This window comes from Alosa alosa, chromosome 20 (assembly GCF_017589495.1).
Source record: "Alosa alosa isolate M-15738 ecotype Scorff River chromosome 20, AALO_Geno_1.1, whole genome shotgun sequence".
Classification (NCBI taxonomy): Eukaryota; Metazoa; Chordata; class Actinopteri; order Clupeiformes; family Clupeidae; genus Alosa; species Alosa alosa.
Genome location: NC_063208.1, coordinates 3,288,102 through 3,300,542, shown reverse-complemented (window position 1 = coordinate 3,300,542; position 12,441 = coordinate 3,288,102). Strand labels below are relative to the sequence as shown.

The following is a 12,441-nucleotide window of genomic DNA, read 5'->3' as shown; positions in this document are numbered from 1 at the left end:
GTGGTGGAGAGGGTTAAAGGTCAGGGGCTTGGGCAGGGTTGGGGTTGGGGGCTAGCCTACCTTTAGCCAGGTGATGAATAGGTTAGCGCCATAAAAGAAGATGCGGTCAGGGTTAAAGGTCATGGGCAGGGTTGAGACTAGCCTACCTTTAGCCAGGTGATGCGGTCAGGGTTAAAGGTCATGGGCAGGGTTGAGACTAGCCTACCTTTAGCCAGGTGATGCAGTCAGGGTTAAAGGTCATGGGCAGGGTTGAGACTAACCTACCTTTAGCCAGGTGATGCGTAGGTCAGCGCCATATCTGAAGATATGCTCTTGTCCCATGCGATCCAGTCGACCAAACCGATCCAGCCTCAGGTCTTTGTCACGGTTAAACTCAGGACATACACCACTGCATCCCTGTACACACACACAGCTACTGCATAAGGGTCATTCTATTAAACGGGTGCTTTTTACACTATAATACTTTTAAAATGTTCATCAAAAGTAAACGTCTTTTCAATTCACAGCATTTAAGACATGATCACCCATGATTACATAATATATGTGACGGGGTGGGAAGACTTAGCTTGACGGACCCCCCCATAGTAATAAAAAAACAACAAACAAACTGTAAAAGAATGTCACATTTTTTCTGCCAAGTTTCTTGGGTGCTCTACAGGTAGACATTATTATAAATTGTCTTTGTGATTTGATATCAAGTAATAGTATGTCATTTACAGACAAATCAAGTTAAAGTGACGGGGTGGTAAGTCAAACCAGGGGACGCAAGAAAATCATAAAATATTTACCAAAAACATGATTTTATTCTAAACAAATATGTCTAATGTTATCAGGAAAATATATTTAATTCTGGATATAACAAAAGTTTGTTAGAATATAACATTTACATGGTGATATTTTAGAAAATGTCATGTCGGTAAACCGGACACATGGAAATGGCCATGCACTTGTGAAAAATGGTTAAAAATAGTGTGATACTCTTTAAGAATAGTATTTTTTGTACATCATGTTAACAAAAACTCTTGGATTCTTAGCTTTAGGCTTTGATTGGTGAGGGCCAATTGTGGTGTGTCCATACCTCCTCTCACATACACACATCACATGATAACAATGTTAAAAATGTCTAGAATCGCCACTGTTGCTGTGATGGCCGTGGCCAACGCTGCCCCTTGCGTTTGCAGTGATGGCCCTTTAAACATGGCCAACGCTGCCCCTTGTGTTTGCATTGACGGCCCTTTAAACATGGCCAACGCTGCCCCTTGCGTTTGCAGTGACGGCCCTTTAAACATGGCCAACGCTGCCCCTTGCGTTTGCAGTGACGGCCCTTTAAACATGGCCAACGCCGCCCCTTGCGTTTGCAGTAACGACCCTTTAAACATGGCCAATGCTGCCCCTTGATCTGACTGATAAGCCATTTTACTCTGAAGTCCTATCAAAAGTATAGTATAGTATACTCTTTTGATCCCGTGAGGGAAATTTGGTCTCTGCATTTATCCCAATCCATTAATTAGTGAAACACACTCAGCACTCAGTGAACACACAGTGAGGTGAAGCACACACTAATCCCGGCACAGTGAGCTGCCTGCAACAACAGCGGCACTCGGGGAGCAGTGAGAGGTTAGGTGCCTTGCTCAAGGGCACCTCAGCCGTGCCTACTGGTCGGGGTTCGAACCGGCAACCCTCCGGTTACAAGTCCGAAGCACTAAACAGTAGGCCACGGCTGCCCCTTCACCTACTTCACATGAAAGCGATGTTATCTGTTCAACGATCGGCCCAAGTCATTCCTTCCCATCTCCATGAAAACGTTTATGCTTTTAGACAGGAAGTCATCAGGGAAATACTCCATCAACAGATCCACTATTCCAGATCGATCTGCTGGGCTCAGCTTGGATTTAGGAATTTCGCCGTAGTTCCTCAGGTACCATTTGAACTTCTTCACTTCATCATCAGTCAAGTCGTCCAGTGCTCGCATAAATTGCCGTGCAATCTTGGTTTCCCTGTTCAAAGAAATCAGATTAGATTTTCAGTTCATGTTGCAAATGATACTGTAGGTAGCCTAGTCAGTTTCATCTTTGTTAGGCCTTTTTTAGATACTCAAATGGACTATTTAGATACTCAACTTGACTATTTACACCCAGTGTGAACACCACTGTTGCCTATTTATGCCTGAGTGCAAATAGCATTGGCATTTTCTTTACCCCTGTGAACTGAAGTTGGTGTGCCTTTTCCACCAACCGGCTTCGTCCTGGAGAACCGGCTTCGTCCTGGTTCACGCTCTAGATGTTGAACCATTCGGAGCATTTCCACCCAAATTAAATTGGTTTGGAACTTGAAAAACCAAAATTCCAGACACTCGGGTGCCTTGCTGTGCCATGCTGCTGTATTCACCCAGGTGTAGATAGTCAAATGGACTATTTAGATACTCAAATTGACTATTTACACCCAGTGTGAATACAACTGTTTCCTATTTATGCCTGAGTGCAAATAGCATCGGCATTTTCTTCGGCATTCCCCTGTGAGCTGAAGTTGGTGTGTCAGCTTAATTAAAAACTTGAAATGCAGGCTGGTTCACTGGATCGAGGTTCAAAACAATTCTGTTGGTCGAAAATCACCCACTGAGTATCTGGCTCCTCGCAATTCTTTTCTAAAAAAAAGTATCTGAGGTATTAAGGTTTTAAAATAGGCTACAAGGTCCAAACTGACATTATTGAATTCCACAGAGAACAAACAGTATATGCCCCCACCCCACCTGTCCTTCTCCAACTTTCCATGCACAAAGCGCTTTCAGACATACGTGTAAGACCGGAGGTTCTGCGGATGTTAAACGGTGGGGCCGTATATCTGAACGACATAACCGGTCATATGGAAGTCCGAATTTAGCCGGTTGTTCTACTACTCCCCCCCCCTAGTATTTCCTCCGGACATTATGTAAATGTGCTGTGTCTGAACGAGGCGTAGAACATGCGGTTAAAATTCACACCTTGTGAGAGGGCGTGTTGGTGACGTTTCTTTAGATGCGTCCATGTGGTTAGATCTGACTTAAATGCCAGTGTTATGATGGAGTGGCATAGTGCTGTCCAGAAAATCTCCGACCTGGAAAGATGCAGACATCACGGAGCTACTGTCCATGAGGGCAGACAGCATTTTGATAGAACACATGAAGGGAACGGCACGTTGTAGCCTACAACTGCATGGCAAGGCCAAACAAATTCAAAAGACTGAATCATAAGCAGAAGGCACTGAAAAGGCAGTAGCCTACAGCGACGTCGTTGACGACAATAACAGGAGTATTTAATAAATTGTTAGCCAACACGGTTTTCTGTTCATTGATAGCCTTCTCATGACCTCACAGCTGAGCTCGCTGATATTTGTTGAGCAATATGGCTAGAGAAAATGAAAACAAAGAAAACGCAACTTTGTTCCAAGCTCCTTGCATAAATGCAATAGACACATGGGGAGAGGATGCTTTTGGAAAAAAATAAACCATGGAAAAACGAACAACTTCACTGTAATGTTAGTATTTTGTTTGTTGCTTAAAAACGTTGTCTGATGGCCTTGAAGTCTTGAGTTAGCCTACTGAATTGGCTGGTACCATAAAGTTTGTGCATGCTCTCTCTCCAACGCAAACCAGATTTGGGGTTCTATAGTCAAGTAATTCTGGTACATAACGTTGTAAACAGATAAACGTGTTTATTCAAAGCACACATACAAATACTGTAGGTCAATTTCAAGTGGGCACTTACGTGACTAGCCTACTTCAAGTATTAGCCTACGGACAATAGATTTCTTTCTTTAGCCTACATAATGCATGGGGGTTCCCAAACTTTTCCACGACAAGGCCCCCCAAATACCACTAGGTTCTGGACAAGGACCCCCTTGATGTGTTATTAAACCCATCGACAATACTACAGCAAATGTAAAAAAAAATACATTAAGCTAATCCTAATAATTATTTTAGCCACAAGCACTTCGCGATGGAGCATACAGTGTGTAAAAATTGTATTTGGGGCTTTCTGCTATATGAGAGCTATCACTCTACTATTATTCCCAGTCATTATCATGGGAAATATAATGTTCAGATATGCGTCACATTATTATAATGGAATTGTGTAACAACCCTCATAGTAATAGGTATATTTTAAAATTTTCAGATGTATTTATTTGTTGCTTTTATTTTTCCTTCCAACTTGCTGAGGCCCCCCTGGCACCCCCTCGCGGCCCCCCAGGGGGCCCCGGCCCCCACTTTGAAAACCACTGGCATAGGCTACACTTTGTAAACAAAAAGCAGCTGTGATGCAGCTGTTCTGCGTCATATCTCGCATCTTGTGAACTTTACAAGCCCCCACCCCTCACTCGACAACCACACGGAGATTCTGTAATGTGCGTGTATGTCGTTCACACATACATCCGTATTAGGTCAGTATAAGGTCCGCAGGTTAGCATCATATGAATCATCCGAAGGGTAGGACCTCCGTTTGACAAACCTCCGCATATATACTCCGGAGGTTATATCTGAAAGCGCTTACAGACCCAAACTCTCCGAAAGAGTCCAAGAAGTGCATTTTAATTTTTAACTCATTATTACAATTTCTGATTATTTTGTACTTTTGTTGTTGTTTTCTTGAGAATTCTTTATATGCTGATAAGACATAAAGCTGAATGAAAACGAGCAGCATGACATAAACCAGTCGCACCCTGGTGAAGTGCAGCACTAACATTCAGGGGTGCGTTTCCCAGTTGGTTGGCAATGGGAAATTGCATTGCAACCAACAAAGTTGCTTAATTAGTTAGCAACTATGGCTTTGGGAAACGCGGCCCAGAGCGGCAGCAGAATGCAGAGAACAGTACGGTTAAAGAGAGGGAGGAGAAATTGCTAAAAAGCAAAGATGCTAAAAACTTACTGAGTGTTCGCCATGCTGCCGTCTGTCTTGATAGATGGGACTTTTACTAGTAAGAGTTGTATTACACAACATGCGTCATCGACACATATTGTACATTACAGCTTACCAATAGGCTGCTTACACTTGCACAAACACAGCTGGGTCACACCCATCTCTGCTGCTTTCACTTTCAGAGTTTAAGAGTTTGAGGACATTTGTTGCTCTGGTAGTGAGGAGAGGTTTGGAGCTGAGGGCAGATGACTGTCGGGGGGCTTCTCTCATCTTCACAAAGGAACTCTGGATCTCACTCATAGTGACCACTGGGTCCTTGGTTACCTGCCTGACCAAGGCCCTTTGTCCCTAATTACTCAGTTTGACTGGGAGGCCAGATCTAGGACAACTGTTGGTTGTTTCAGATCTTTTCCATTTGAGTATGATGGAGGCTATTGTGGGCTCTTGGCTTTCAATGCAACACAGAAATGTTCTTGTGTCCTTCCCCAGATCTGTGTCTTCACACAACTCGGTGCCTTTTCACTAACAGGGAACCGGTCGGTTCTGTCGTGGTTATGTTATTCACTCCTGATAGCTGAATGAGATCCCATCAGCTACATCGCCCCCAAGCTGTGGAATTCACTGCCAGACCACATCAGACACTGTGACTCAATTACTGACTTTAAAAACAGACATATCTCTTTAAGATGCCTTATGGACTGACTGACTGACTTTTACTTTTATTTATTTTGAGATGACTATAATTTTAACAACCTTTTTGTTTTTGTTTATTTGTGAAGTGACCTTGGGTGACATGAAAGGCGCTCTAAATAAAATGTGTTATTATTATTATTATTATTATTATTATTAATAAATAACATAGGTGACACTATGTGTGATATGTCATAAAAGGGTCCCTCAATCATATACCATGGGTTGTGTTATTCACCCCTCGTCTGAAAGGGGCCCCTCAGTCAAATAACAGGTTACATGTGTGTGTGATGTGTAATAATATTGTGTGTGAGAGCAACCTACACATTACTCATCTTACATGGATCATCTTCCTGAATCTCAATATTCTGATCACAACTGTGGGGAAATGTTTTTATTAAATCAGCACCGGTCAGAGCATTGTTTTGCACTTTTATGATGTCATCCATCACCAAAATAGGCCATTTTCTTCAACCCAATCAAATACAAATGAGAAAGTTCCATTTGGCATTTGAAATATGTATTTTCAATATCATCATCCCAGGGAGTAGACATCACTTGTTCTGATATGTTTGATTCAGGAGATATGATGCAAAATACGCTATAGGCTAGGCTTTATTCAGTTGACCATAAGGTTTTTTTTTTTTATTATTATGGTTTTATATCTGCAGCTTCCTGCACACTCGCTAGTTCGTTCCATTGTGTGTTTTCCAAATATTAAGAGGAAGCACCTTGCCTCGTTTTTGAAGGATTTGACTAGGCAGGGCTCGTTTCTTTTACTGTCTGTGGTTCTACCAAGCACGAACCCTTGACTTTGAGAAACAGACATCGTTCCTGCATCTCCTCGTTGCTAGGCCCTTATTTTGACGTGTAGACCCGGAAGTAGCCTAATAGCTATTTCAAGAGAAGCGAGTGCAGGGCTCAGGAATATTTCGTGATGGATTTTGACTCGTTTCCTCATGCCTGAAATTAACATTTTGGAATATAAATTGAAACAAGGTTTTTTTAAAAGGTTATCTTTTAAGTCATTCAACTCTTTCCGGAATTGTACGGCGTTTAGGACCTGTTTGACATCAGATGATGGCGAAGGGAGTCAATTTCGCTTTGATGTTGAAGTGTTAGTCAGAGGATTTAAATTAAAATAAGCCCACCGCAACCATCACAATCAGTAATTTTATGTCATTTGTGTCTGTTCTGAAAATCGTGAACAACAGTGAAACTCCTCCAGATAACAAATTAGAAAAGTTGAGTGATCAATTGTCTTGTAGCCTATCGTTTCCTACTGTTCCCGACTTTCATGAAAATGTCCAAGATTGAAAGATTGAATGCACGGGTTTCTAAACTGCTGACCGCAGCAGTCCACGAGGTGCTGGAGGTGGTAAAGGATACGGTGTCGGAGTACCAAGAAAAAACCGCTCGAACTCAGAGGGAGAACGAGAGACTAAGGAAGAAACTCGAGACACTACAACAATGGTTTGATCGAGAATGTGAGTTTTGTTGCTATTATTGTCATACAATTATAGGTCTAGCCTACATTACCCTCTGGCATGTATTAGATAGTCTAATAATGGATATCATTCAGTGTAGCTGGAATTATGCAGCTGCCCACAATGTGCCAAAACCTGACAATATATTTAGTCTTCTAAGGTTCTTTGTGTTTTCTCTAGTGTCACGGGTGTCCAGAACATATGCTCCACTGCAGGCTAGCCAATCAGAGCAGTCCAAATGCTCATGTAAACAACTACCGTCCTCTGAGGCATCGGGCAAGCTGGAGTCCAGAGCGACTTCTGCAGATGAGGTGAAACATCATCTGGAGTTAAAGGTAGAGTCCACCGTCAGCGTTGAGCAGGTGTTTACACACTACAGTGAAGTGGCTCCTTCATGTGTCACCGTGGTGGACACAGAAAGTGACAGCTCTGCTCACTCACAATCTGTGAACTCGAAGGAAATCTCAGCACATGCTGAAAGTGTAGTGTTCCCCAATGGACGCTCATCACTGGCTAACTCCACCTCACCCACTCAGCAAGGGATGCCTGCCGACGTCAATATCATCAAAGCGGAGCCCGACCTTCTGGAATATTCCCTCTCCCGGCAACCCGTGCCTCCACACCAGCTTTACGACCACGAGGAACCCACCCCAGATTATGCCCCCAACGCAGCACAGAACAATGTCCAGGAGTTAGATCTCCTGCAGCACAGCTCTGATACTTCAGAAGTGCCACACTACATCCATTCTGACACACTCAATGCCTTTGTGGAGTCGTTCCCCCTCAATCAGGCCCAGCAGCAGCAGCAGCAGCAGCATCAGCATCGGCGTTTCTCTGGCCGAGAGGAGAGCCACCGCTGCCTGCTGTGCGGCAAGACCTTCAGTCGGCTGAGTGGCCTTCGCATCCACCAGCGCTGCCACACGGGCGAGAAGCCGTACACGTGTGGCCACTGCGGCCGGCGCTTCAGCCACGCCGGGGACCTGCACAAGCATAAACGTGTGCATACTGGTGAGCGGCCGTACGGGTGCCAGCAGTGTGGCAAAAAGTTCCGACAGTCCACCCACCTCAAGAAGCACCAGAGGATCCACAGCTACCGCCACCTCAGCTTCTGAGATCTCCTGTTTCAAAACGGACACCTTACTTTAGATAGACAATAGGAGTGATTAATGTAAAACAATCTAGACTGGAGTAACTCAAAATTAGGCACCTCCGATATGTTTAGTATTCTAAAGATGTCAAATAGCTTGTTATAGTTACCAAAAGGATTGCTAAGGAGCCAAAAGTTAACTCACATGGATAGCTATACTGTAAAAACTGTGCTCTTATTATACAACTAAACACGGCAAAATACCTTTATAACCCTTGAGCCAGCTGTGATCTCAATGGCAATGCAGCATTTGTATGCACCTCCAACTGCATAGCGTACCTGGTTACTGCCCAAAAATGTTTGAAAAAAAGAATAAACTGTTTACCTTTGGTGTGAAAAAGGACTACAGTCAATGCATTATTGCTCTTCTGGTCGCTGCCATCTTGTGTGGAGAAAGTGTGTTCGGCTGATCCAATCCCAATTTCTCTCCTTACGCGTTCCTGCGAACTTCGTGAGGGCTTAGAGCTGTTCCACTACAAAATTGTGACGTGCTTGAAGGCTCACTTGCACCCTTTCTGAGCCCTTTCTCCAAGTCGGCATATGTGAACACTTGACTCATAGTGTTGTGACGTGAAACACTCACTGAAAAAACCTCCAATTTCCAAACAACTGCCATAAAACGGAAACGTTTTTGTGTTGTGCCAATTTAATATGTTGCAGGTGTTGTCCCATTTCCTACTTAGCGTTTTGGACCCTTACACCTTCGCACACTTGATCACTTACAGTTAAGGGCTTAGGGTTTAGGGGAGAGATTGAGATTCAGTCTACAAGTCAGTTACTAACCCTAGGCTTTCTCTCCGTAAGATGGTAAAAGGTAAAAACGAGTGATTTAGCCTAGTTTGACGTGGCAAAGCTGTCCCAAAAGGCTACTCTGTGCTTCTCAGTTGTAAATGCATATTTTGGTCTTACTCTGATCTGCACGGATTCACATCATTTTGTTTCCAAATGACTTGGGGATTGATTGATTGATTGATTGAAACTTTTATTGAACAACATCAAGTGTTCAAAAAGATATAAGAACACAATAAAGCCCAAAGTTTCCATTGTGCTCCTTCGGATGGAAGAGGACTACCAGCACATGGACTAAACCATTAAGGGGAAAGGGGTCAGGCGAAATACACAAACAAACAAATACAGAACAATAAGGGCTAAAGCAATCAGACAAGCAGACACAGACATGCGCTACAATAAACCACAATAACTAAGACAGACAGACAAGCAGTCCAAAAATAGGTTGTTAGACAAAAATGTTCCTTTAAAATTAGTAACAAAGGAACTACAAAGGGGGGGCGGGGGAAACACATGTGTTTATACATGCAGTTTATTATAAAGTCTATGGTTGTTATCTTTATATGGCTCTGGGCAAGGCTATCAAGGTCTGCACTAGATGGGGGTCTTTATCATATCATGGCCATCTGATATCTGAATGATATGGCATCTCATGAGGCATAAAGGCCATAACATACATACATAATCTGTGACCTGTTGCCAAAGTCTGCGATGCATGCAGACATTTCACAGCACCTCAGACATTGGCGCAGGACTTGGATGCTCTGTGATGTGTGTAGATTTTGCGATGTAAACATTGTATATATACTCTTTTGATCCCGTGAGTGAAAAAACAACTCAAGCTAGGAGTAGGCTATAGGCTATCTCATGATGCGCAGTTGGAACTTGATGTTTTGTCAGCAAACAGAAGTAGTCTACAGCCAACCCCGAGCGCATTCGGTGTTTAAACTTCTGCTGATCATAGGAAGACATAGCAAAACACAAAAGAAACACATTAGGGGGATTCGACTTGATGTAGCCGACTGCTTTTGAGATTCTGATTTAAAATGCTGAGGTATGAGACGGTGAAATGTTTTGTTTGATGATGATTTTGATGATGACCCATTACGGAATGCGGAGTTGAACCTCTCCACTTGGAAAAATGTGAGACCGTCCAGTTGCTAGGATGATGAGGTCACATCTGCATTCACCTTTGAATCTCTGAAATAGACAGGGGTGGCCAATATAAGTTGGATGCTTGAGGATATGTGAAAGACAAACATTGAATACATATTCAGTGTTTGTAAGACCATAACATATTGATTAAAGAAAATATAGAAAACCAAAGTTTTGTCATTTTATAAGGGGATATGTTTGCTTCATGGACGTAGTCTATAGAACTGGAGAGAGAGAGAGAGGATGACTGATATTTTAAATGGCTGATGCTAGTTAATTCGCCATTATGGATGTGACAAAAAGTCCATTTTCCTTTTTCCTTACTACAATCTAACAAGATCATTTTGCTTAACAAAAAGGCACAGTTCTGAAGTCATACACACAGGCATTTGGCCAAGTGAAAACAAGTTCAACAAGTTACATGTTTCTATATGTCAGAATGTATCTCAATTGGTGATATTGGTGGCAGAAAAGGAAACCACTCATAGGCTGGTGCCTAAAGAGTGATGTAGAGTTGGTGATAATGGTCAGATCTGAAACACTAGGCCGAGCGTCAATTAAATGTTTATAGCAGGTTAATAGATGATAATCCCTAGACATTTACCCCTTTTAACATCATTTTGTTTATCTATTAAACCATTTTAATGTAAATGAACACGTGTCTGTGTTTTGTAGCTTAATGATAGTCAGTACTTGGTAAATAAATGTATCAGCTAGCTCAAGTCTGAGGCATTCCTGTGTGTTATAAGGTAGTTAGCACCTGAGCTTGTCCCTGTATCAGCTAGCTCAGGGCTGAGGCATTCCTGTGTGTTATAAGGTAGTTAGCACCTGGGCTAGCTCAGGGCTGAGGCATTCCTGTGTGTTATATAAGGTAGCACCTGGGCTAGCTCAGGGCTGAGGCATTCCTGTGTGTTATATAAGGTAGTTAGCACCTGAGCTAGCTCAGGGCTGAGGCATTCCTGTGTGTTATATAAGGTAGTTAGCACCTGAGCTAGCTCAGGGCTGAGGCTTCTGCTCCTTCTCCCTGATGCAGAGGGCAGATGGAGGGCAGATGAAGGCCAAGTCTATTTAAAGCCTCGATAATGAGCACACTCGCCAGGAATCCAGAGCAGTTGGTCCCGCAGCACAAACACAAACACACAAGGACTTAGCAACAGTCTAACCTCACACACACACACACACACACACACACTAGGACTCTACAACAGTCCAACTTCACACACACACACACGCACACACACAGGTCAGGATTCTACAGCTGTGTATTCAAAGTCCTATGAAGGGCTGTGGCTTCTCAGTCTGTCAGTGTCTCTCTCCAGCCCTTCTTTCTCTCTCTCACTCTCCTCTTCTCTCTCTCCCTCCTTCTCTCTCTCCTTCTCTGTCAGTATGTCCCTCTCTCCTCCCCTGGGATCCTGAGAGAGTGTGAGTGTCCAGGCCCGTGGCCCTGCTGAAATATAGGTCAGCTGGTTTGGCGCAGGAGAGATGGTGTCCAACGCAGGACATCACACTCCTCCTGTGGGACTCATTGGATACTGTGGAGTCTGGTAGGATGACATTTCTTTATGAACCCCTCCCCTCTCATTTCATTGGTTGTTGTTGCCTATTAGTCTGCCTACCTGCTTGCTATTGGTTAACATGAACATGACTGTCCTGTCCCGTGTCTCTGATTGGTTCATTGGTACAGTGTGCGTTCCATACCCTGTCCCAGTTTAACAAAGTCCAGGACCCCCTGAGCTCTCATGTTTCAACACCCCCCCCACCACCACCTCTTGTTATTAATAAACATAAACAGATCTGCGGTTGCCCCGGAGACCACAGCACAGCAGCAGAGGACACACGTCCTGTTTCTCCGTCCCTCTCTTTTTCAAACTCTCTCTCTGTCTCTATCTATCCCTCTCTCGCTCTATCCCTCTCCCGCAGACATTCTCTCCTCCCCCTTTCACTCCCCACCTTCTCTCTCTCTCTCTCTCTCCCCTCCCTCTCTCTCTCTCTCTCCCTCATCCTGTCCCTGTGTGAATCCCATTGTGTTCTTCAGATGGAGATTATTCCAAGAGCCTCAGACACAGACTTTGGAGCTCTGTAGCTCGGTGAGTGCTGGTGTGTATGTGTGTGTGTGTGTGTCGGAGCTCTGGTGTGTGTATTAAGTTTTGGAGTGTGATGGTGTGTCAGAGCTTTGGTGAGTGTTGGCGTGTATTAACTGGGTGAATAGTGGTGTCTGTTGGTGTGTGTTAGCCAGGTGAGTGGGGTGTGTATTAGAAAGGTGAGTGTGATGTGTTGGTGT

At 43.7% G+C, this 12,441-nt stretch overlaps 2 protein-coding genes across 2 annotated transcripts in view; both read left to right on the top strand.

Annotated features, from left to right (window-relative positions):
• Positions 1-6,466: 6,466 nt before the first annotated feature.
• LOC125284827 (zinc finger protein 394-like) lies at positions 6,467-8,556 on the top strand. The gene is made up of 2 exons (XM_048228958.1): positions 6,467-7,069; positions 7,250-8,556. The coding sequence occupies exons 1-2, from the start codon at positions 6,880-6,882 to the stop codon at positions 8,179-8,181; spliced, it is 1,122 nt and encodes a 373-aa protein (XP_048084915.1). The 5' UTR covers positions 6,467-6,879; the 3' UTR covers positions 8,182-8,556.
• Positions 8,557-12,125: 3,569 nt separating this feature from the next.
• sync (syncoilin, intermediate filament protein) overlaps positions 12,126-12,441 on the top strand; it is a 13,020-nt gene continuing 12,704 nt past the window's right edge. Inside the window, exon 1 of the mRNA XM_048230537.1 lies at positions 12,126-12,247. The gene's annotated coding sequence lies outside the window, so the exon portion shown is untranslated. The remainder of the gene's footprint in view (positions 12,248-12,441) is intronic.